Genomic DNA, 25,419 nt, shown 5'->3' with positions numbered 1-25,419 from the left:
CATCATCAACTCCTGGAATCATCATTATTCAAACTCATGTCTGTTGAGTTGGTGATGCCATCCAACCATCTCATCCTCTGTCATCCCCTTCTCCTCATGCCCTCAATCTTTCCCAGCATCAGGGTCTTTTCAAATGAGTCAGCTTTTCGCATCAGGTGGCCAAAGTATTGGAGTTTCAGCTTCAGGATCAGTCCTTCCAACGAACACTCAGGACTGATCTTCTTTAGGATGGACTGGTTGGATCTCCTTGCAGTCCAAGGGACTCTCAAGAGTCATCTCCAACACCACAGTTCAAAACCATCGATTCTTTGGTGCTCAGCTTTCTTTATAGTCCAACTCTCACATCCATAATGACTACTGGAATAACCATAGCCTCGACTAGACGGACCTTTGTTGGCAAAGTAATGTCTCTGCTTTTTAATATGCCATTTAGGTTGGTGATAGATTTTCTTCCAAGGAGCAAGCATCTTTTTAATTTCATGGCTGCAGTCACCATCTGCAGTGATTTTGGAGCCCCAAAAAATAAAGTCTGACACTGTTTCGTCATCTATTTGCCATGAAGTGATGGGACCAGATGCCATGATCTTAGTTTTCTGAATGTTGAGCTTTGAGCCAACTTTTTCACTCTCCTCTTTCACTTTCATCAAGAGGCTCTTTAGTTCTTCACTTTCTGCCATAAGGGTGGTATCATCTGCATATCTGAAGTTATTGATATTTCTCCTGGCAATCTTGATTCCAGCTTGTGCTTCATCCAGCCCAGTGTTTCTCATGATGTACTCTGCATATAAGTTAAATAAGCAGGGTGACAATATACAGCCTTGACATATCCTTTTCCTATTTGGAACCAGTCTGTTGTTCCATGTCCAGTTCTACCTGTTGCTTCCTGACCTATATACAGATTTCTCAGGAGGCAGGTCAGGTGGTCTGGTATTCCATCTCTTGCAGAATTTTCCACAGTATATTGTGATCCACACAGTCAAAGGCTTTGGCATAGTCAATAAAGCAGAAATAGGTGTTTTTCTGGAACTCTCTTGCTTTTTCGATGATCCAGTGGATCTCTGGTTCTTCTGCCTTTTCTAAAACCAGCTTAAACATCTGGAAGTTCACAGTTTACATATTGCTGAAGCCTGGCTTGGAGAATTTTGAGCATTATTTTTCTAGCATGTGAGATGAGTACAATTGTGTGGTAGTTTCAGCATTCTTTGGCATTGCCTTTCTTTGGGACTGGAATGAAAACTGACCTTTTCCACTCCTGTGGCCACTGCTGAGTTTTTCCATATTTGCTGGCATATTGATTTAAAATTAGTAAAGGAAAACTTTTCACTCATAACCAGAAGCTTTTCTGCGTGAATCAAGAAAAGCTTCATTTGAAATCCACCTTGCTGGCTGCCATAGCTATGAGCCCATAAAGGAAAACATACTCAAACCACCCCTAAGAAAACAATGCTATGATAAACGAATCTGAAATGTAAATCTGAGATGAAGCCTGAAGACAACAGGGTCCACATTTTAAGAGTGTAGAGCTCAACCTCCATGTGAGACTTACAAACTATACTTCAATTAAGAAAAAAAGCTAAATAATAAAAATCAACATGAGGAAAAACAAATTATAGGAGTCAAACCCCTGATTCATGCTAAATAAATGTAAGAAGTTTATGAGTGAGGAAACATTTTCTTAAAATATTGAGTTTTATTGAAGTATAATTATCTCACAGGGTAAGTACATAATGACTCAATATTTATATAGAATACACTCCATAGATAGTTATTATAAGAATCTTGAGGAGGGTTTTGTGTTTTACCATCGCAAATACTCATTCCCTTGAATCGGGAAGATAATGTTTCTTCTTCTTTATCTCAGTTCTAGAGAGAGGCTTCAAGGAGTTCACTTTACGTGTCATCTGTATTTTGAGAACATACTGGATTGATGTGTGTGTGACTGAGCAGGACCCTATGGGGCCTTTCCAGGACAGACTCCTCCTGCTCTGTCCTCTGCCTGCCTCTTATTTGTAGAAAAGCTGTAGTCTCCTAGGCCTCTGCTGAGTCCCAGAGGTCTGGCTGAGGAATTAATAATTGAAAGGATGTGAACATGAAGCGACAAAGATATCTGTCAGCGGCCTCCCTGGTGGTCCTGCCAATGAATCGCCTGCCAATGCAGGGGTCACAGGTTTGGTTGATTGCTGGTCCAGGAAGATCTCACATGCCGCGGGGCAACTAAGCCCATGAACCGCCACACAGAGCCAGCCCTCTAGAACCCGAGAGCACTACTGGGCCCATGTGCTTAGAGCTCACGCTCTACAAGTGAAGGTGCCACAACTAGAGGTGCCACACAAGTGAAGCCTGCACGCCACAACTAGAGAGGAGACCCCGCTCATTGCAACAAGAGAAAACGCAAGAGCAGCAACGAAGACTCAGCCATAAATAAATATTTTTTTTTTTAAAGAATAGCAGTTGGACCAGCCTAACTGGTAAGAATTTAAATAGTCTATCAGTCACATGGAAATCACAGAATATTTAGTTCCTCCCTGAAGTACACAGGTAACACTCTTTGGTGCACAGTCCCTGAGTCATTTTACAGATGCTGACGCCCCGAGCGAATGGAAGAAGTCAACTGCTTGATGACCATAAGCACACAGCCCCCAGACTGGCTGAAGTCTGAGGATTGACAATGTTAATCCTGTGACATCACCCTTGCTACCTCACCGTCAACCAGTCAGAGAACTGTGCAGAGCTGATCACATACCCTGTAACTTCCCTCCCTCACTTTGCCTTTAAAAATGCTTCCCTGAAATCCAGTAGACAGTTTGGGTTTTTAGAGCATGTGCGGCCTGGACTCGTTGTACAACGCCTACAATAAACACTACATTTTCCTTTACCACAAGGAGTTAGTAGATTGGCTTTACCACATGAGGGCAAGTGGACCCAAGTTTGGTTCAGTAACATGTTTCCCACATGGGATTATCTGAAGGATAAGCCGTCCAGCCTGCCTTCTGAGCTGCAATATACAACATAATGACTACAGTTAACAATGACATATAGTATATATGAGCGTTCTTAAATTCTGAGTTCTCTCCATAAGAAAAATATTTTTTTTCCCTTTTCTTCTTATGAGATGATGAATGCTAACTGCACTTGTGGTCATCATTGAATGACACATATTAGTAAAATCATCATGTTGTACACCTTAAACTTATACTGAAGTGAAGTACAAGTCACTCAGTCCTGTCCGACTCCTTTCCCTTCTCCTGGGGGTCTTTCCAATCCAGGGATCAAACCCAGGTCTCCCGCATTGCAGGCAGATTCTTTACCATCTGAGCCACAAGGGAAGCCCAAGAATACTGGAGTGGGTAGCCTTCCCCTTCTCCAGTGGATCTTCCCAACCCAGGAATCAACCTGGGGTCTCCTGTATTGCAGGCAGATTCTTTACCAACTGAGCTATCAGGAAAGCCCCCCAACTTATACAACTATGTATCAATTATATCACAAAAAATCCAGAAAATAACAAAAATAATGAGGTAATAAGTCAAAAATAAGATGCTTTATAGTTATATCCCATGAGTCTTGCTTGTTTGTTTTGTGGTATAAAAGAGTTACACCACATTTTTTTATATATACCTAAGTAAATCATGAATCATGGAATGCATTATTTTAATTAAGGTGAATATTTTAACAAAATTAGCATGGGTAAGGATAAATTCACCTTATATTACAATTCCTCAATACTGCCACTTCATTCCAGAGATAACTACTATTTTTGATTTAATACATTTTCTTTCAGACCTATGGTATTATAATGAAAGTATATCCATTGAAAATATCATTTACATTTTCACATGATTAGAACTGTTCATTTTTTTCATCTTTATATTTGCCTGTAACTCCCAAAACTTGCACTGGGGGAGGCAGTTAGGAAAACTTGACTGTTGGTTGACCCAAAGCTAGACCCAGGCAGCTGGAGGCTTCCCATCCCACTTACCTTGTCTTGGTACATGTGTTCAATTTGCCTTCCCTGTTCTTAGAAGCTGCTCCAGGGATACAGCCTCAAAAGAGTTCTAGGTGAGTGACAAATCCACTTAGGTGCTCTATATAAACATTTAACCTCTGTCTGGTGGGCAAGGAGATCTGCTCTTCTTGCAACTATCCAAGATAAGCCTCCTCCTATGCTCTCCTGCTTATTATTATTATAAACCTGCCACCTAGGAATCTGGATGATATGCCTTTTCCTTTGGTCTCTCACACCCTCCACCTATTTCAGATTAAACCCGGGAAGCTCCTAAGGAGGTTATGAAGCAGCAATCTGTCTTGCATATTTTTTACTTGCAGATTTCTTTTTAAGTACTCCATGCTAATCATCAGCATCCATTTATCATATTATATTTAATAGTTTCCCTTCTTGTGGACTTCTAAATTGTTCTTTTCTTTTTTCCTTTCACAGACAATGAATATCCTTCTTATACTATTAATAAAGCATTTTGATGTAAATCTCACAGTTTATAAATTCTTAAGGCTAAAAGATAAATACTTTAATTAGATTCATTCTTTCATAGATCTTAATCATGATGTCTGATTTTACTTTGCACATTATTTGTCTTATTAAGAAACGTTTTTGTCTTGTCTCAGATATTCTTTACTCATTTGTATTTTAGAACAATGGATATCAAATCTGATGGTTCATTTTAATCGGCTCATTAGACAAAAATCTCTAGATGCCTTGCCTTATTCTGAGAGACTCTGATTCAAGACACTTGGGGCAGAGCCCAATTCTGATACTTTGGTTTGAAAGACCACAATACAGAAAGAAGACCTAAAGACACACTCCTCCTTCTGTTAACCTTGTCTTAAAGAAAATTCTCAGTGTAAGTTATTTTCATGCATATGCTATGCTCTGCCATGACAGCAGTATCTAGATAGTAACTTCTGATGTCCTAATACAGAAAAACTGTGGGACTTGCTGGTATTTCTAACTACTGATATCATCTATACATCACAAATAACTGTGCACAGGGCCTAGGTTTGGCCTGGGAAACACAGGATTTTCAAGGAAGAGCCAAGAAAAAATCCATAGTATATGTTGGTAGAAAGGCACTCAAAGATTTTCTATCTCAAGTTAACGGCTGGAAAGCTTCCTGGGGTTTTTTTTTTTTTTTTCCTGCTGTTAGAAAAGGGATCTTAGGTTTGTTCAAGTAAAAGAAAAATATCCAGATCCATATGGTTAGTTAAGGTACCACTCCTCTAGACAGCATGTTAAAAAGCAGAGATATTACTTTGCCAACAAAGATCTGTCTAGTCAAAGCTATGGTTTTTCCAGTAGTCATGTATGGATGTGAGAGTTGGACTATAAAGAAAGCAGAGCTCCAAAGAATTGATGCTTTTGAACTGTGGTGTTGGAGAAGACTCTTGAGAGTCCCTTGGACTGCAAGGAGATCCAACCAGTCCATCCTAACGGAAATCAGTCCTTAATATTCATTGTAAGGACTGGTACTGAGCTGAAACTCCAATACTTTGGCTACCTGATGTGGGAAAGATTGAAGGCGGGAGGAGAAGGGGATGACAGAAGATGAGACAGTTGGATGGCATCACCAACTCAATGGATGTGAGTTTGAATAAACTCTGGGAGTTGGTGATGGACAACCTGGCGTGCTGCAGTCCATGGGGTTGCAGAGAGTTGGACACGACTGAGCGACTGAAATGAAGTCCTTAAAATCAGGATGCCATGATTAAACTCTGTTTTCATGTTAAGAGTTTTACTCAAATTCTCAAAAAAAATCTCATAAATAAGACTGAAGATATTCCAGGGGTTTCATACATGTTTTATTCATAAAAATTTGAAGGTATCTAAGAGTCAAGTTTTTCCTTTATTGATATAGAAAGGTTTTAAAACTAAAACACTCAGATGGGAATATGCTATTGGAGAACAGGGAGAAAACAGTTAATTTTTGGTGCATTTTTTCCCTGAAGAATACCATTTTGTTTCAAGGAAAAAAATAACTGAAATACAACACTTAGGGATGCATGGCCCTAAAATTATTTACACATGACCACTTTGGGAAGGTGTTCTGAATCAGTAAAGAATGAACGCTACTTTTCCTTTTTGATCTCCCTTTTAAACCCAAGAAAAAGCTGTGGGTATCTCTTTTCAATATGGTGTTGTGTGTGTTAATTTTCACCCTGAGCAACAAGGAAGTCTACACATGGGGTCAATGAAAACGATAAACAAAATGAAACTTCAAGTATTAAGAAATTAGCACTCACCTTCTCAGTTCTGTAATACTTAAGATGGGAGAAAAGCAGAACTGGCCCTAAGTTCAGAAAGCCGAGGGCTTCCCTCTTCAGGCAGAGCGGTAATCACAGTCTCTGTATTATTTCCTTTATTTATCACACACCAGAGGCAGGCACATCCCACCTTCTTTTCATAGGTGAGGAAAGGGATTTCGAACGCTCAGGCACTGAGCTCGAAAGCCCCAGGCAAGTGAGAGGCAGCTACGGGCATTATAGGCTCTCTGATTTGAAAGCACATTATTGTAATCGTTTCCTAAACCCTCCTACACCAACCCTTCTAAAACATGATTTCAGTGTACCTACCATGACTGGATGCTCAGCTCACAGGTCCGCACCACTTCTTTTCCACCAGCGTGTTGCTCAGATCTGGACATTCTTTCCCCCCACTGCCCCTGGGCAAGCACCTTCCGCTTGCCTGCGACCTTTCAGCCTCCGTGCTTCTCTCCTGACCAGCTGGGGCTCATCTGCCTTCAAAAACCCCTGTAGCTACTTAGCTGCCTTTTCAGTGGGGCTCTCTGCAGGATGATCTCCACAGAACTTCGCAAGCCTCTGAGTAGAAGTATGGGTATGTGTTGTTTTAAAGAAAATTCTCTTTGAAGGTAGTGAACAACCTTTCAGTGAAAGGTACATGTCCCTGAAAATAAGTGAAATGTTTTCAATTAGTATTCAGTTCAGTTCAGTCGCTCAGTTGTGTCCAAATCTCTGCAGCCCCATGGACTGCAGCACGCCAGGCCTCCCTGTCCATCGCCAACTCCTGGAGTTTACTCAAACTCATGTCCATTGAGTCGGTGATGCCATCCAGCCATCTCATCCTCTGTCGTCCCCTTCTCCTCCTGCCCTCAATCTTTCCCAGCATCAGGGTCTTTTCAAATGAGTCAGTTCTTTGCATCTGGTGGCTAAAGTATTGGGAGTTTCAGCCTCAGCATCAGTCCTTCCAATAAATATTCAGGACTGATTTCCTTTAGGATATACTGGTTGGATCTCCTAAATGGAAAACCACTTCAGTATTTTTGCCTTGGGAACCCCATGAACACTATGAAAAGGCAATTAGTATTACCCTGGAAAATATTCCTAGGACTTACTCTCCCCTGTGCCTTTTCTTTTAGACTCAAACCTTGGCCTAGATCTATTGTTTTCTCTTTTTCTCTCTTCACGATCATTTCACTACTATATCAATGAATCTCCCAAGCTATGGCAACTAGATTTTTTTTCCCCCATTCTGCATTCCTTAGCACCTCCTCTTACAGGAGAGGGGAAACCCAAGGAGAGAATGGCTTCCTTTCCCACCGAAAGGATCTAGTCAGGTGTTGCAAATTAAGACAAATGCGCTTAATTTCTAAAGTAAGAAAGCTTCTCTTTATGCGGTAGCAGGAGCCAAAAAAAATATCCCTTGACTCTTGCAGTCCTAGCAGAACTTAGTCTGTCACTCATGGGCTGTGGTCCTGGCAGATGAAAGCAAACTGCTCTAGGTAAGGACACCAGACTAAGAACTGTCCTCAAAATGGGGCTCTCAGTCTTCCCATGATTTCCTTTTACTCAACACATTCCTCTATGCCAAAGCTCTGTAAAAATTCTCAGCTCCTCTTGCTCCTTAGACTAACATGTGGAACATTCTCTGTAGCCAAACAAGCCGTAGTAGGCCAAAGACACTGGTTTTAACTCAATTACGTGAGGAGCAAGTATGAGGTCATAAACAGGCTTGGCTGACTTAAGGTAGAAGTGGTGACATTTTTAGTCTGAGATTTAACATCTTTCTGAATAACATCCTCTGAATAGTGTTACCGGACTTACCTGTGACAACATTCTGAGCTACCTGCCATTTGGATCTTGTTTTGAGAGAATAAGGATTGCCACTATCAGAGACGGAGTGCCTGAAATGTACCCAGTATTTTGCTATAAGCCCTATAAATATTACTTTAGCTCTCACAATTACCTGAGCATGTATTTTACAGTATCTTTCTCATCCCCAAATTACTCTCTACTCCTTTCCTTTGATTTATAACTCACATGGAACCTCCATAAAAGGAGACATCTTGTCCCAAGACCAGTATATGAAACTATGGATGAAATAAGGAACTACCATTGGAGGTTTAATACTGTTTGTGTATTTTGCAAGTAACCTTTGAGGAATAATTCAGCATTTAAAACCCAATCATCATACTATTATTATTATTAGACTCTCTTATTGAGTACCCATTAACCAAACATGATAAAAGCTTACCGTGATTGGATCATGTCCTCTTATCATGACTATTCTTCAAGGCAGGTCCTTCCTTTCATTGGTGTCTTTTAGAGATAAGCATTGTATCTCAGAAAGTTTAACGTGCCTGCACAAGGTCACAGTTGTTTAATGACATGCCTAGGGTTCCAACCCAGAACTACTACTGAGAACAAATATTCTTAACCACTATGTCACACTTCTTTCCAGTTGTTCAACTTTCCCAGTAGAGATGATCTATTGCTTTTATTTCAAATACATTTTAAAATGCATTTTAGTCTCCTAATTGGCATATCTTAATGTCTCCAGGGGCAGCATGGAGGAAAAAAAGTAGTCAAGTAAAATATGCAAGGGTGAGACAAAATGGTTCACTCAACTGTTAGGCGCTGAACATCTAACTATGAGCTGCATACAATGATGAGTGTACTTATTGTGCCACAGTTTATGATCCCGATGAGCATTTCCATATGTGAATCCGAAACTCACTCTTGCAAGGGCAGCCATTCCTGTCTGAAGGCTTTGGAAAAGCCAAAACACCAATCACACTGAATGGATCCTTCACTTCATCAATTGCCAGTCTCCACCAACACTTCGCATTAGCATGGCCATTTACATTAGTCTGTCCCATTTGACTACCTGGCAGTAAAATAATTCTACTAATTTGCTATTCTTATCACTTGTCTCTTTTTTTCCCTAAGTTTTCCCAGGTAACATCCAATTATACAGGATTTAATTCTTTTCCTTCCCCATGGTATTACTGATCAAGGTAGAATCATCAGCCTGAAAAATAATTTCAGCAGGCAAAGTAAGATTCAAGAATAAGAATGAATGCTGACAACCAATAGAAATACCCTTTCTTACAAATTTAATTCTGTATTATTCTGGTGCAAGTTCAAGAGGTAATTATCACCTCTATGTAAACCAAGACATTAAGACACAGGGCTCAAGTAAAAACAGCAGCAGAAAACATAACCATTCAAATGAATTATAGTCCTATCTGTTTACATATTTTCTTTCAAAAGTATGGTACAATTTACTAATTGCTAAATTTGTAATTGCTGTTCTGGTAATTTTACCTCCAATATTTACTGAAGTGTATCCAAATGATAATGAATATCAGCGTAATTTTCATTTTTAAAAAGGGTAAAATACTTTAGAAAAAATGAAACCAGTTAAGATGAATTTTAAATTTAAAAAGAGATGTCATTATAAGAATATGAAACAGCAGGGGTGATTTTAATTAGAAAATAAAACTTGTAACACTCTAATCATTTTTCTTTATTCAATTGAACTATACTCCTAGGTTTTCATTGAAAATGGTAATACTATTGAAAATCAACACAAACCATTTTCATTTTTAAAATGTCTGAAGAAAATTAAACATACAGCTTGAAAAATATTTTTAAAACAGACAAATATTTTTATAATTTTTACTAAAAATTCTGACACTTGGTCAATTTTAGATTGGATAGCCTTCCATGTAAGAATTTAGAGACTATCAAAATTCACAATACCTAAAAGAAGTCTTCCTAGGTGTTTGGTTCTCCAACTTGAATTATCAATAATAGCAGCAGAACAAATTATACTATAGATTGGCATTAGAGATACTTATTTGGGATCTCTAAATCTAATGGATCTGATTTTCAGAGAGATTAAAAACCTAATCATGCCTCAGACTTGGCGATTGCAGCCAGATTGCCTGGGTTGGAATCCCTTTTTACTGTGTCCCTGCTGGGATGATCTGGTACAATGTCCTTAATCTTCCTGAACCTTGGTTTCCTCATTTGTAGAAAGGGCTCAATAACGGTATCTAGTTAAGAAGATGGCTGTGTAGCTGAATTGAGAAAAGATAAAGAGCTTACCTCAGAATCTGGAACATAGAGAGTAAAGACAAGTTAACAGCATCAATATTACATGACGATGAAACGTTAATTTGATACTAGAATCACTTTACTCTCTCCTCTAGGAAGTCCTGGAATCATGTACCTTTCTTCTCAGTAGAATGAGACCAAAGGAGAGCTCTGAACATATATAAGGCCACCTTCAAACATTGTCTTTTGTCTTCCAGTGTCATATAGTTACCTACTGATGCGAAGACGGATGCTAAGAGCATAACTCTAGGCACTCAGGCACATCATTTTGTTTCCTAACTCTCAACAGGTAACACCAATAACTGCCATTTTCTTAAGAGTGGAAACTTCCACAAACAGCAGTCACTGAAGATTTGACAACCCTGAGAAGATAATACCCCTGGGGCTGGTTTGGATGGTTTCTAATCTGTTTCTGCACATTCCCCAGTTCTTTGACCTTTATTTGCATGTTCAGTCCCTCAGTCATGTCTGACTCTTTGCAACCCCATGGATGGTAGCCTGCCAGGCTCCTGTGTCCATGAGATTCTCCAGGCAAGAATACTGGAGTGGGTTGCCATGCCCTCCTCCAGGCCATCTTCCTGACCCAGGGATCAAACTCATTTTTCCTGCATTGGCAGGTGGATGCTTTACCACTAAGCCACCAGGGGAGCTGAAGTTACAGTAACACAACCAGTACAACTAGACTTAAAATCAGAGCCACACACACAGGCGTGCACACACACACACGCATTCTCACACCCTGGCACAAGCCCTACACATACTTTTTCCACTGAATTCTCCTGCCTCTAAATATACCTTAGGTTTTCATGTAAGAAAATGATTGAATTACTATTTCATGTCTAATTTTCCTTACATCAATGATAACATTTAAAACTCTTTACTAACTAAAAATAATCTTTTTCTACTACATGTATTCAAATACTTAGTGTATATTATAGCATAAGGATTGTTTAGAAGCAAGTCTCTAACCCTCATACCAAGGAGAAAATTAATGAAAGAGTTGACAAATTGGTACCAATATTAAGAAGATATTTGTCAAAAAAGTGGGAGTGGCTGTATCAACCAAATAAAATCAGAAGAAACTAAATACCATAATTCAATAACAGAATTTTCTGCTTCTCTTTTTTCCCATTTCCCCGAAGCTGATATATCTTTAATAGAGAGGGCATTGTCTCCAACTACTGTCATGGGATTATAAAAAGATAAAAGGTTAAAAGATAGAATGACAAAAATTAGACTGAAAAATATAAGAAATGATAGCATTGGAACAACTATTATGGTGCCCTCTTATTTCCCTCTTAAAATGTTCTTTTTGACCATAACACAATTAACATCACACTTTGACCATAATACAATTTGACCATCACACAATTAATCACGAATAGGCATTTGCTTTTTATACATTTTATTAGAATAATAAAAAATAATACATACAGATAACCATAGGATACACACACAGGAATTTAAAGGTAAATGTCATACTTTTCAATATGAAACAAAGTACCTATCTCATGGAGATATATTTCTAGAAACACCATGAAACAAGAGATTAATCATCTTGAAAATGAAAACTATAGGAACATATTATAGGAATTACTAAGTAATAAAAAGGTACAACTCCATTACATGTTGCATAAAATACAGGTATTGGAGAAAGTGTTTCCCCACTTTTTGACCTGAAATAACAATGGTCATATGAAATCTACTTGTTCAGATTTTTTTCTAGATATATACACTATATACAGACCTTCCAGAGAAAAGTTATAAATATTTTTCTTCTTTATGTATGATGATGTTATCTTAAAAGGAATCTCTAAATGTAAAGTAATGCTTTATGGTGATATCAGAATTTTGCTAATATGTATTCTCTTTTGATATCTGTTGGTTTCAAATTCAGGTATCTTTGCAAAGAACAAGTTCCTGCAAAATGTCAAACTGTTGGAAAGAGGTAAAAAATTGATTTTGCAATGTTTAACACTCAATCTGCTGATTTTCTTATATTTTTAACATATTGCTATGAAGTCATGTCTTTGACAATCCTTTGAACGCAATGCACTGAGAGACTGAGTCATACATATCAAAGTCAGCAGCATGGCCATGGTTCTATTACAAATTTAGCTCACGAGCTAAAAATCCTGCCAGACTCACTCTGATAGACTGTTGGACTTCATTAAAAAACCATTTCCACCATCCAAAAAAGAGTCCCGTAATGGAATCAAAAATTGGAAATGAAGGATCATGTGAATTTTGTATAATATATGGGTTAAGATTCAGGTCATTTCTTATTTCCTCCACCAGGTTTTAATAAAACCTGAAAGCTTGTTCATAGATGTGAAAGAAATGATTCCTTTTAATTTTATTTCATTTTTTAAAACTTTTGAGAAAAGGATAGAATGTGATCATGTCAATATAATATCATGGAATGAAAAAGAAAGCATTACCTACAATGGAAACTTTTTTTAAAGTGCAACCTTTAAAAATATGACAGGTTCTCATGACTTTAATATTATTAAATAAACTCACACTAATATTTTGTACAGGCTCAGTGCATTAGGGGTAACAAAGCACTTTCAGATTTCCTTCTTTATCTTTTAGCAAGTAATCCACTGGGCAGAGGCAGATAAGATGGGTATTATTATCTCCACATTTTATGGATGAGTAATTGAGAAGTAGAGTGAGAAAAGTGATTTGTAAACAATCTCACAAACACTCACTAGTATACCTGAACAAAACAGCACACTTCCAAATTCTAGCAGAACATCTCTAACAACATTCTTTTAATCACATGCACCCTTTTCCAAACAGGGTAATTTTTAAAATGTAATTTTCATCCTTGAGTATTTCAAATAAGCATTTCAAAATAATATTAATTATATCTTCCAAACAGTGCTATTACAATGGGAAGAAAGCATTTGGATTACATGAGCTTTTCTCTATTAATTAAAAAAAAAAAAAAACCACTACAACCAATGTATGTGTCTGCATGTGTGTACTCATAGTAGCATGTGAGTCTTCATCCACAGGCAGTGCCTCAAATCATAGCTTAAGAATGTCTCTATCAAAAATCAGATGTATGCAATATGTAAATTCCTTTGGTTTATCAAGTAAATATTAAGGCATTTCAGATTCCCCTTAAAAGGATTTACTGTTTTTTTTCTATTATATTCGTATTTTACCTATGTAGAAATTTAAAAATATAGTTGAAAAAAAAAAACATGCATCATCATTGTATTTCATGAAAGCACTTCTTTTGTAACCAATTCAGTTTCCAATAAATAATTAAAAAGTGACTATCAACACAAGGTGTTTACAATAAAGAACATTATTACAGAGACATAACTTGACACAGGGTAGACAGTGGCGATGGCTGACGTACAACCTCTTGCATCCATATCTGTCAAAGACGATAAACAGCTCATTAATGAGAACCATACCAATTTAAGCAACCAGGACAAAGGCAAAGTCTTTCCAATCATAAGCAAATCATATCAGGGACCTAATTTACGACCACAAGTTAACATTAGCTTTCATTTATCAATGTAACCAATATTATTTGCCATGAGTATCTACAAACACCCTGATGTACTTAAGTTTTCTTAAATTATTCTGGGTTTTGTTTATCTAGCATTATTTAACTTTAATTGAAAGTGGAAAAGCAACTTAATCATTTTGAAAACAACTATACTCTATTACAGACAATTTTGAGCTAATTTAATGGTTTAATTAAAGCTTCATCAGAGAAGGGTTCTGAAAAATCTGTGTTTATTTCTCTTTTGTGCATTTCTACATAAATTGTTATGTATACTATAAAACAACATCTTAAAAAAGCAATCAGTAACAAGCTCCATTTTCCTAGAGATGGTTTTGTCTGCACTTAAGACCGGCAACCTATGCGTGCTCAGCAAGAGGGCAGATGTCAGAGGAAAAGGCTACTCTTGAGTCGGCAGCCCTCACATGCTAAAGTCATGTCTGTTCCTGCAAACACACAGAACCCATTCCTGTTGACAGTTCCTCTTTGGCCATGCTGGGCACCAGATCTTAGTTGAGGGCACATGGGACCTTCAGTCTTTGTTGCGGCACGTGGGTTCATTAGTTGTGGCATGCAGGATCTGTAGTTGTGGCATGCGAACTCTTAGCTGCAGCATGCTAACTACCAGGGAAGTCCCCGTGCTGGATCTTTTAGCTGTAGCATGCAGGATCTTTGTCATTTCGACATGTGGCACCTTTAGTTGCAGTATGCATAATCTTTCAGTGGCATCATGCAGGGTCTTTTAGTTACGGCATGTGGCATCTTTAGTTGTGGCATGCAAACTCTCAGTTGCAGCATGCAAACCACCAAGGACGTCCCCATGCGGGATTTTTAGTTGTAGCATGCAAATTCTCAGTTGTGGCATGTGGGATCTAGTTCCCTAACTAGGGATTGAACTCCAGGCCCCTGGCATTGGGAGTGTGGTGTCTTAGCCACTCGACCACTGCAGAAGTACCTGGCCATACTGTAATTTTAATTCTCAACCTTGAGCTATCACAGGAACAGGACAGAGTATCTTCATCTTAATTTTAAAATTTAAATACTAACACTAATACTACCAATAATAAGCTTAAATTAATTTCTGGTTTTGCTCTACTGAAGTGCATACACTTTTAAAAATGTCTGTAGACCTAAATGGTTTCTACAGATTTTTATGTCGCAGAACTCAGTTCTGAAATAAACATTTCCCATTTTCTTCACACTGGTTACTTGTTTTTGGTCTAAGTATTGCAGTCTTTATGCTTTCATGAAAAGATAAAATTCCTCCAAATTTCCACACCTCCCTTTCTCTATATTTGCTAAAGATGTCCCATTTTTGTTTTCCAAGATTACAGATAAGGGTTTTAATCTTGAATGTCCAAGACTATAGATTAGGCAGAGTTCAGTGAAACAAACAAAAGTAATTTAGGTTACTAAGGACCAGAGAGTAAAGTATGAAGAGAGGATGGTTTCTGGTACTTAAATGAGGCCCCAAAAATCCACACTTGAGATTTAAAAGAAAAGATAAAATGTGTTCTACCGCTGTCACTGATAAAATATGTATGAAAAGTCTGTTTCCCTCAACTCTGAAAGTGTAACTTTATATTGTAATAAAGTAGGCTTCATGTGGATTTTGAAAGGAAAAGTAAGTATGAACTTCCTTTGAAATCAGAAACCAAGAATTTGTTTTAAAAAGTGTCTTCGATTTGGCCAAAAGTGGGTTATGACCTTAAAAATGTTTAAATTTCTACTTGGTAAAGAACTGATAAGACATATCTATAATTTCTAAGAGGCAAACAACTGGAATACTAAAGATCTCAAAATTGTTTTGTGGGTTCAACATTGCCCTTGAGAAAAGGAATTCTATTTTTTAAGGAACTCCAAAGGCAAATTTATGCAAAGCTCAGAACACAAAAATTATTAAACTAATAACATTTGCTAAACATTTCTCAAAGTTTTTTTTCCTGTCTTTTCAGCTCTTATCATTCTCCTTACTACGCAGCACTCTTGAGGAATTCCTCCTTCCTTCACTTCTCATATTCTAAAACCTTCTCAGCATTCAGATGAAAAAAAAAAAAGATGGGGCAGGGGGTACGCACAAAAAGACTCTCTCTTTTGGGCTCATAACTGATGCTGGGAATTGAGACACTGACTTTGACCAACTTACTGGTTATTCTTGGAATCCTGATCTGTTCACTACTGGTCCCATCCCCGCCATCCGTTGTGGCCTTAACTTCAATAATGTAGTCCTCTTTAATGGGCAGCAAAAGTTCAGCTGAAGTTTTATTTGTGTTCAGCACTTGCACATTATTTTGACTGCTAGTCCTATAGAAAACCTAAAATGCATGAACAAACATATTTTTTTTTTTACTGTCTGCTTTTATTTTTTCATCAAAATTATTCCCCTGATGTTACTTCACTTATATCGGTTGTTTTTCTATACCCACTACAGTGTCTGCTGCATTCATAGATCTATCATAGATCTTAGATGAAGGATCAGCACATGGCAGAATCATCAAATCCTCAAAATCAAAGAGGTGGGGGGACTGAATTTCTTCCATGAAACATTCAACTGGTTGGGTATTTCTAAGGCTTCAGGGACCGGGCAAGGACCTACTGTATTGAGCCTGAACATCAGACCGAGGAATCAGAGCCAAAACTATGGATTCACTTTAAGTAGTATATAGATGAGGATCAGAAATAGGAAACAACAAACACTTTACCAACATTTGGCCTAAAATTCCCACATGAGCACAATTATTTCACTTAAAATTATATTTAATAAATCAGGCATTTTGGAAAAATATTCTTTTCCAACAGTTTGATATCTGTATGTCAAAAGTAGCTTATAAAGACCACACCATCAACATTTAGAAAAAAAAAAAAAACTGTTCAAATCTAGCTTCCTTTGAAAAGTGCTACCAGAAGTGGGAAAAGAAAGCATTGCAAATTATTCCACTTACTTTATATCCTGTTACTTCTGATTCATTCTCCATGGCTTTCACCTGCTCCCAATTAAGCAACACTTTTGTGTCTGTAGCATTCCAAACAACATTTCCTGGTGGCTGACTGGGAGCTTGAAATGCAAAATGAGAAAAGTAAAATAGATTTGAGCATGGAGTGATATTTTACATACAACACATAGACAAATGAGGTGGCAGAAGGAAGGCAGAATCTCTTTGGTAACTCATAGTGCATAGGCAGAATCAGAAAAAATGACAGAATAGCTAAATTTCCCTTTACAAAGTCATTTCTAGAACACCGTGAGACAATTCATTTTAGCGTATTCATGATACACTTTAGGGCATTTCTTCCCCAGTGGCTCAGCAGTAAAGAATCCATCTGCAATGCAGGAGACATCGGTTTGATTCCTGGGTTGGCAAGATCCCCTGGAGAAGGAAATGGCCACACACTCCTGGAGAATCCCATGGACAGAAGAGCCTGGTGGGCTATATACAGTCCATGGGGTCGCAAAAAGTCAGAGACAACTTAGCAACTAAACCACCATCACCACAGTGATCTCTTGGAAAACTTGTTGATACTGGAGATAAAGAAATTGTTTTATCCACCACTAGAGGGTTGCCTGGTGATGGGCCAGGAAAGGCAGGCAGTGTGGCCTGCTGCATACATCCAGAGGCTGAGAGAAATCGCCAATTGAGCAGATTAAAGTTACAGGAAATGAAGTGCGGATGATTTTTAAGCCAGCCGTGTACGATGAGATGAGCAAAATGGGAGGCAATCAAAAATAAAGATTACTTAGATTTATTCCCATGAAGTAATAGCTACACACATGAAAAATTGCAGCAAACAGTCTATATTTTAGTCTTCGTTTTCCAAGTTTAAATCAATTTTTGAGAAAAATAAGGCAAAACACTAAATCGTTAATGAGAATTCTATTACATAATTAATGAAACTCTCTGAGGTTTAAAAACTTGGATTCATAATTTAGTTTTCTCTCATGAACGCTAGGCGCAGGGGGAGGGGAGTTTGGTAGCATTTGTCAAGAGCAACATAGGGCACTGAAAAGTCAGTTTCTCAATCACAAAACAGCAAACATATTATCCATTTGGCAACAACATCATGATTGCCCAAAACAATGCTGAGATACGTTGTACTTGTAGATTTAGCCATAAAATGTAACTTGGTTAACTGAATTTGTTATGGGAAAATGATATAAAAGATGGGCTATGCTGAGACATTTCTAGCTATCGCTGACTCATGCCATGAGGGAGAGGTGGCTGGACTTACACATGGGAAAAGTGCTCAGATACACTGAGGTGACTAATGATGCTAAACAAGACTACTCCCTGCAGATTCTCTGGCTTACTGTCTGTTCTTTCATGCTATTCCACATTGCGTTTAAAATTTGTGATCTGGTATTCACAAGGAGTTTAGGTCAGATCAGAGCATTCAAGTTGCAAAGCTTACATAACAAAACATACATAATGGCAGTTGCCTAGGGTTCCTAATGACTATGTTCTGGAGCTCCATCCAAATGTTACGAACACACTGTTGTGAGAACAGTTACCAAAATCTGTGATTCCCCATGGCCTAGCAGCAGCAGAAAAGGACAGGCTCCATTTGATGCAGTCGAGATAATATACTTCAGCATGATGTGTCCTGTCAAGAGATACCTGCTTGCAGATTAAGGAAAACTTGAGTGGTTTTGGTAGAATCATTTATTCCAACAGTAGTCTTGCAGAAGAAGTGACTTCATAGTTTAGCAGTCAGGCTTATTTTGTTTGAGTCCCAGAATATCAACAGACAAGCTGAATGAGTGCATTCTGAACTGAATACTTTTTGAATGGACAAAAAGAAAAAAAAATAACAACAACAAAACAGGAAATGGGACCAGGGGAAAATAAAAGCTTCATTCGGGGTCTGATTACTCATTTTCCATATTGGTATTTCTAAGCATCAGATAATCGTGTTCCGTTTCCATCATTTTTGTTATTTTTAAAAAAATGAACTTGATTGAACAAAAAAAACACATAACCATTGACTTTCAGTTCAGTTCAGCTTAGTCGCTCAGTAAATTCCGACTCTTTGTGACCCCATGGACCGCAGCACGCCAGGCCTCCCCTCCCTGTCCATCACCAACTCCTGGAGTTTACTCATACTCATGTCCATTGAGTCGGTGATGCCATCCAACCACCTCATCCTGTCGTCCCCTTCTCCTCCCACCTTCAATCTTCCCCAGCATCAGGGTCTTTTCAAATGAGTCAGTTCTTTGCACCAGGCGGCCAAAGTATTAGAGTTTCAGCTTCAGCATCAGTCCCTGCAATCAATATGCAGGACTGATTTCCTTTAGGATGGACTGGCTGGATCTCCTTGCAGTCCACAAGACTCTCAAGAGTCTTCTCCAATACCATAGTTCAAAAGCATTAATTCTTCGGCACTCAGCTTTCTTTATAATTCAACTCTCACATCCATACATGACTAGTGGAAAAACCATAGCCTTGACTAGACGGACCTTTGTTGGCAAGGTAATGTCTCTGCTTTTTAATATGTTGTCTAGGTTGGTCATAACTTTTCTTCCACAGAGTAAGTGTCTTTTAATTTCACGGCTGCAGTAACCATCTGCAGTGATTTTTGAGCCCAGAAAAATCAAGTCTGTCACTGTTTCCACTGTTTCCTCATCTATTTGCCATGAAGTCATGGGACTGGATGCCATGATCTTAGTTTTCTGAATGTTGAGCTAAGCCGACTTTTTCACTCTCCTCTTTCACTTTCATCAAGAGGCTCGTTAGTTCTTCTTCACTTTCACCAACACCATAAGGGTGGTGTCATCTGCATATCTGAGGTTATTGATATTTCTCCTGACAATCTTGATTCCAGCTTGTGCTTCATCCAGCCCAGTGTTTCTCATGATGTACTCTGCATATAAGTTAAATAAGCAGGGTGACAATATATAGCCTTGATGTACTCCTTTCCCTATTTGGAACCAGTCTGTTGTTCCATGTCCAGTTCTAACTGTTGCTTCCTGACCTGCACACCGATTTCTCAGGAGGCAGGTCAGGTGGTCTGGTATTCCCATGTCTTTCAGAATTTTCCACAGTTTGTGGTGATCTACGCAGTTTAGCCTTTTCCTAAACACTAACAGTCACATTATCATGAGCTTTTCATGCTAGTTACATTCCTATGGCATTCTATTTAATAAATGAAGCATTATGAAATTTAAAAAAATATTTATAAGCTATTTTAAAATCATCTCTTATCACTACTGGTAAGAATAACATCTGGAAAATCCTTGATGAGACAAACTTTCTCTTCACATTTAAAATTCTATTGCTGTTAGTGACTAATGTTTATTAAAACCTAAAATATGTTAGGAATGGTAGAATATACTTTTTTTATAATATACTCAATTCTCATTATACTGCATTATAATAATGCCTATTTTCTGTACATGCGTTACCTGGACCCAGAGAGTTTAAAAACAGATTCTACATTCATGTTGATAGCAGCAGCATTCCCAGCAGACAGAAGATTGAGCAACCCAAGTGTCCATCAACAGATGAATAAGTAATCAAAACGAGGCTTATCCATATAGTGGAACACTATTTAGCCCTAAGTAGGAAGGAAATCCTGACACATGTTACAATATGGGTGAGGAAATTATGAAATAAACCAGTCACAAGAAGACAAATTCTGTATGTGAACCCACATATACAAGGTAGCTGGGGTAGTTAATCCATAAAGGTATAATGCAGAATTGCAGTTGCCGGGGTGAAGGAGAGGAGAATAGGAGATGTTTAACAGGTACAGATTTTCTCTTTCATAAGGTGAAAAGAGTTCTGGAGATCAGCTACAGAACAACCAAGCCTAACACTAAGGAACTATACATTTAAAAACCAAGTATGATGGAAATTTTATGTCATGTGTATTTTTATCACAAAAATTAAAAGCAAAGAACTTGCTAAGATGCACAACTGGTAAGAGACACCATGTGGATTCAAACAAGCTCTCGTTAATTCCAAAGTCTATGCTTCCCCTATTACATTGTGCTAACTACCTGTGACTTCAACTCTTTAAAAAGCTGACAAATGATTTGTCCATATGTCCACAGTTTTTATTCACTAATCCAGTAACGTGTCAAAGGTAGATGTCAACTTAAGATTTTATAAGTAACTGACTGCCATTTTAAGGCAAGAAGTACAACACAAGGATTAAGAAAAAAACTTTCGTAGTATTACTAGAAAAGAAGTTTGATCTATTCCCCGTGTGTCCCTAAGGAATAGTTCATGCAATGATAAAGTAAGATTAGGTAATTGGGTAAACAGTCAGGAAAAAAATATCAGTTACAATTCACCATGGTGTCAGCAGGACAACATATGGCTGATCACTGTTCTCATATATGGCATAACAGGATTTAGAATGAATTTTCTAGCTCCATGGTTTTGAAAGTCCTCCAAGACACAACCCAATAAATGCTATAAATTTCACAAAGACCAAACTGGGACATTAACGCTGACCATCAGCTTGAGAGCTTGAATATAGCTGATCATATTGAGGCTGAGAAGACAAGAAATATAACAGAAAGAAAAAATAAGAAAAAAACAGTGAAACAATTGATGTGTTAATTAAATACTTAAATGATTTGTTAACTCACATAGTTCGAAGTTTTAAGAGAAAAAGCAGATGAGGAGGTGCCTCATCTGCCTCTCAAGTGGATTTTGAAAGATGATAAGAGTTTCACATGCAGGGGTTGGGCTGGGCAGGGGGTGGCAGGGGGTATCCAAGGCATGGGAAAGATACAGGCGAGGGTGCAGGGGCCAAGATCTAATATGGTGCCATGGGGAGCTCATTCTGACAGCACAGGCGAGGATGGGGGGGAGGGATCAGAGCAAAGGCAGTTGGAGAGGCAGGTAGGAGGAGCCATATTCTAAAGTGTCTAGAAGGTCAAAGGAACTAGGAAAGGAATTTGTTTTGCAGGCAACTGGCAGAAGACTGAGGACGGATCAGATCTGTGGAGCCAACAGGTGTGTGCTTTCATGGATCTTCTGCAGGGCAGAGGGAGGAGGAGGAGAACCCAGTGGAAGGTCTGTAGGGAATACACTGTAGCACTTTGTGTAAAAGGCAGTAAAGGTCCAAACCCAAGTGATGGTATGGAGTTGGAGGGATGGAGCAGAATGGGAATCTGTGAACAGGGCATGATGATAGTGGTCATATGAGTGGTGGTATAAGAAGGCAGGCTTGGCAGACTGGATGAATGACACAGGCCTTGCAGAAAAGGTTTCTATCTGGAAATCCCTTTCAGTCACTACTTGCTCAATAAGCACTTGCTCTGTGTCAGAGATTCTCCTAAGTACAGTGAGCACAGAGGTAAAGATGTTGTCTGACTTCTAACCACGGACCATGTTAGTGGTTCCTAGAGATCAGTACTTGTACCACTAAGATGATTTACGTGGATAACGTTTTAATTGCAAATATTTGCCTGTATTCACATTAGGGAAAAAAAAAACCCTACTACATCCAACTCTTAGTTGGATGCAATTATTCATAAAGATGATTCTTTTTGATGAGGCTGAAATTGGCACATCAGTGGTAATCTACTTTAAATACAACACATAGCTTAAACTATGATCTAAATAATGACACAGAACAAAGGGCATCACACAAACAAATAACTCAGATGTTTTCAGTTGCACACAGATGTCTGGTAAACACCCCAAAACACACAGTCATAATTCAAATTAACTCTGACCTAAGGATATATTTACTACAGATAATTCATCTGAAATTAAGCAATCAAGAACAGAATATCACTCTACTAATAACAATCATTAACACTCCGATTGGCTCATTGCAAAACTTATTTTCATGGACACATTTCTGGCAAATGATTATGTTTCTTTTTGCTATTCACTGTAGTTTTAACTGTTAAAACTTTTCTCTATTTAAATAACTGATTTGATTTCATTTACATAGAAAAAAATTTTAGGACTACCACCTTGTAATGGAGAGAATATTAATCATGTTCTGTTAATAACAATGATACAAAGCCTTTTAAAATAAATATATTTGAGTATTAAAGTAAATATATTAGGGAAATAATAATCAGATTGTTTGAGCATGTGAGTAAAATCTTGCTAGAATCATTCAATGACTGGAGATTGTAAAACATTAAGCAAATTATGATTATTATATGATCCAAACTTCCCTTTAGTATCTTCATGCCTACTTTCAACTTCCACCCTTGGTAATCTTTAGTTACCTTGTATTAGGGGCTTCTCTGATGGTTCAGTGGTAAAGAATCGCCTGTAATGCAGGAGACATGGGTTTGACCCCTGAGTCCAAACCCTGGGTCAGGAAGTTCCCCTGGAGGAAGGCATGGTGACCTGCTCCAGTATTCTTGCCTGGAGAATCCCGTGGCCAGAGGAGTCTGGCGGGCTACGGTCTAGAGGGCGGCAAAGAGTTGGGCGTGACTGAAGTGACTGAGCTTGTATGTGCCTTGTATCAAGCCGTAACTGCTCTTCTTTTCCAGCTTACTAAGGTCAAACTTCAAATATTAACCCTTTCCTTCCACAAACTGTCAAAACTGTTTACCTTTAAGTGAAAGTGTTAGTCACTGTCACGTCCAACTCCTTGGGACCCCATGGACTGTAGCTTGCCAGGCTCCTCTGTCCATGGAATTCTCCAGGCAATAATACTGGAGTGGGTTGCCATGCCTCCTCCAGAGGATCTTCCTGACCCAGGTATCGAAATCGGGTCTCCTGCTTTGCAGGCAGATTCTTTACCACTGAGCCACCTGGGAAGTCTTAACACTATGCCCTCTCTGAGACATGAGCTCAGAACCTTCAGATTATGAGATTGATGTGCTGCCACTTCACTAAGAATTTAGTTCCGTGCACCAACAAACAGCAAGCCTGAAACATCACAGACAGGATCTACCTATTACACTTCAGACTTACTAGATGCACTGTGGTTATTCACAAGTCACCTGTCCTGAGTTTACTCCCTTGATCTGATAGAAGCCACAGTGTCTCAATTGCAAAAGAAGGAAAATGGCTGGCAGAGCTATTGCTGAATTTAAAAACACAAGACAGTGGAACATCTGAAACTATAAAGCTTCAACTCAGACGCTGCAACCTTAAAGTTCCTGAAAGCCAGACCCAGCTAACAAATATTTTTTGTCTAACCCAAACACTGTATTTTAATTTGGGGTAGGTGCCAACATTTAAACTTGGGAAGTTTCATTTAAGTTCTAGACTTCAGGTTTCTTTTGCAAAACCAGATGATGAGAAACACTGGTCCTACAGTGATGGATAGAAAGGATGGGATGAAGGAAGAAGAGGTTGCCCCACCCACCCACCATTGCTTATTTAAACCTGCCTGTCCATTGAAGGCATTTCAGGTTATCATTCTTCTTTCTAAATAGAGTCATTTGGGATATTTTTTATATATCTTGAGGATATTTAATTGACATATTTATATAAGTAATCCATCTGGATGGAATAAATTAACTTGTTATATCTATAAAGGCTTGAGGCTGAAGATGCTGAAGGACAGGATATGAAGGACGAAGGCGCAGGCAGTGTAGGCAGATGAAAGAGCACTTCAGGGACCCCAGGCATCTCTTGATACCTGAAATTTACTCTTAGCTCCTCCAGAAACATTTTTAATGATCCTTATTATTGGCTGGTAGGATTGATTATCAGAGTCTAAAAATGTTTTGGGGTAGACTGTATTATTATTTAGTCTCCGCAAATCCTCTGTTCCTCACCCTCTGTGAGAAGATCAAGCTCCCCTGACTCTCTCACTGACAAGCAGCTTGGCTCCAGCACCTGTGGTCCCCTGCCATTAGGAAGACATACATTCCCTTCTCACTGGCATCTCACAGACATCAGGCTTTGTCATATGGCTTTCTTCAGGCAGTGGAATGGGAGCAAATGTGAAATGACACCTGTAGAAGGCACTGAAGAGCATGGTTCATCATCTTCCCCCTGACTGAGACCAGCATGACTCGGAGAGCGGCTGCTCCTTCAGTCTGGGTCCTGGAGTGAAGATGAAATAGACTGGATCTGAACTACACCAGTGATGGATACATAGTATGAATGGGAAGGAAACTCTTGTTAAGTTTAAAGCATCTGAGGTGTGGGAATTTTCGATGCTTGAGCTATGCTAGCCCAGTCTGACAGAGCTATTAAGCAGTAGCCTAAGCAGCTATGGCTTCCCTTGGTGGCTCAGAGGGTGAAGTGTCTGCCTGCAATGCAGGAGACCTGGGTTCAATCCCCGGGTTGGCAAGAATCCCTGGAGAAGGAAATGGCAATCCCCTCCAGTACTCTTGACTGGAAAATGCCAAGGACGGAGAAGTCTGGTAGGCAACAGTCCACAGGATTGCAAAGAGTATTACACGATTGAGAATTTTATTTTTCCTTCATTTTTGGGGCTTCCCTGATAGCTCAGTAGATAAAGAATCCACCTGCAGTGCAGGAGACCCTGGTTCAATTTCTGGGTTGGGAAGATCTGCTGAAGAAGGGATAGGCTACCCACTCCAGTATTCTTGGGCTCTCCTTGTGGCTCAACCGGTAAAGAATTTG

General features: G+C 38.7%; 1 protein-coding gene across 1 annotated transcript in view; it reads right to left on the bottom strand.

Moving 5' to 3' along the window:
* Positions 1–11,762: 11,762 nt before the first annotated feature.
* Positions 11,763–25,419, bottom strand: part of CNTN3 (contactin 3) — a 382,508-nt gene continuing 368,851 nt past the window's right edge. Inside the window, exons 21-23 of the mRNA XM_070455661.1 lie at positions 16,840–16,952; positions 16,044–16,212; positions 11,763–13,762 (exon numbers count right to left, since the gene is read on the bottom strand). Coding sequence (XP_070311762.1) covers positions 13,662–13,762; positions 16,044–16,212; positions 16,840–16,952 — 383 coding nt within the window. The 3' untranslated portion in view covers positions 11,763–13,661. The remainder of the gene's footprint in view (positions 13,763–16,043; positions 16,213–16,839; positions 16,953–25,419) is intronic.

This window comes from Odocoileus virginianus, chromosome 26 (genome assembly GCF_023699985.2).
Source record: "Odocoileus virginianus isolate 20LAN1187 ecotype Illinois chromosome 26, Ovbor_1.2, whole genome shotgun sequence".
NCBI classification, from domain to species: Eukaryota; Metazoa; Chordata; class Mammalia; order Artiodactyla; family Cervidae; genus Odocoileus; species Odocoileus virginianus.
The sequence above is the reverse complement of the archived record's forward strand: the minus strand, read 5'-3'. Positions and strand labels throughout refer to the sequence as shown.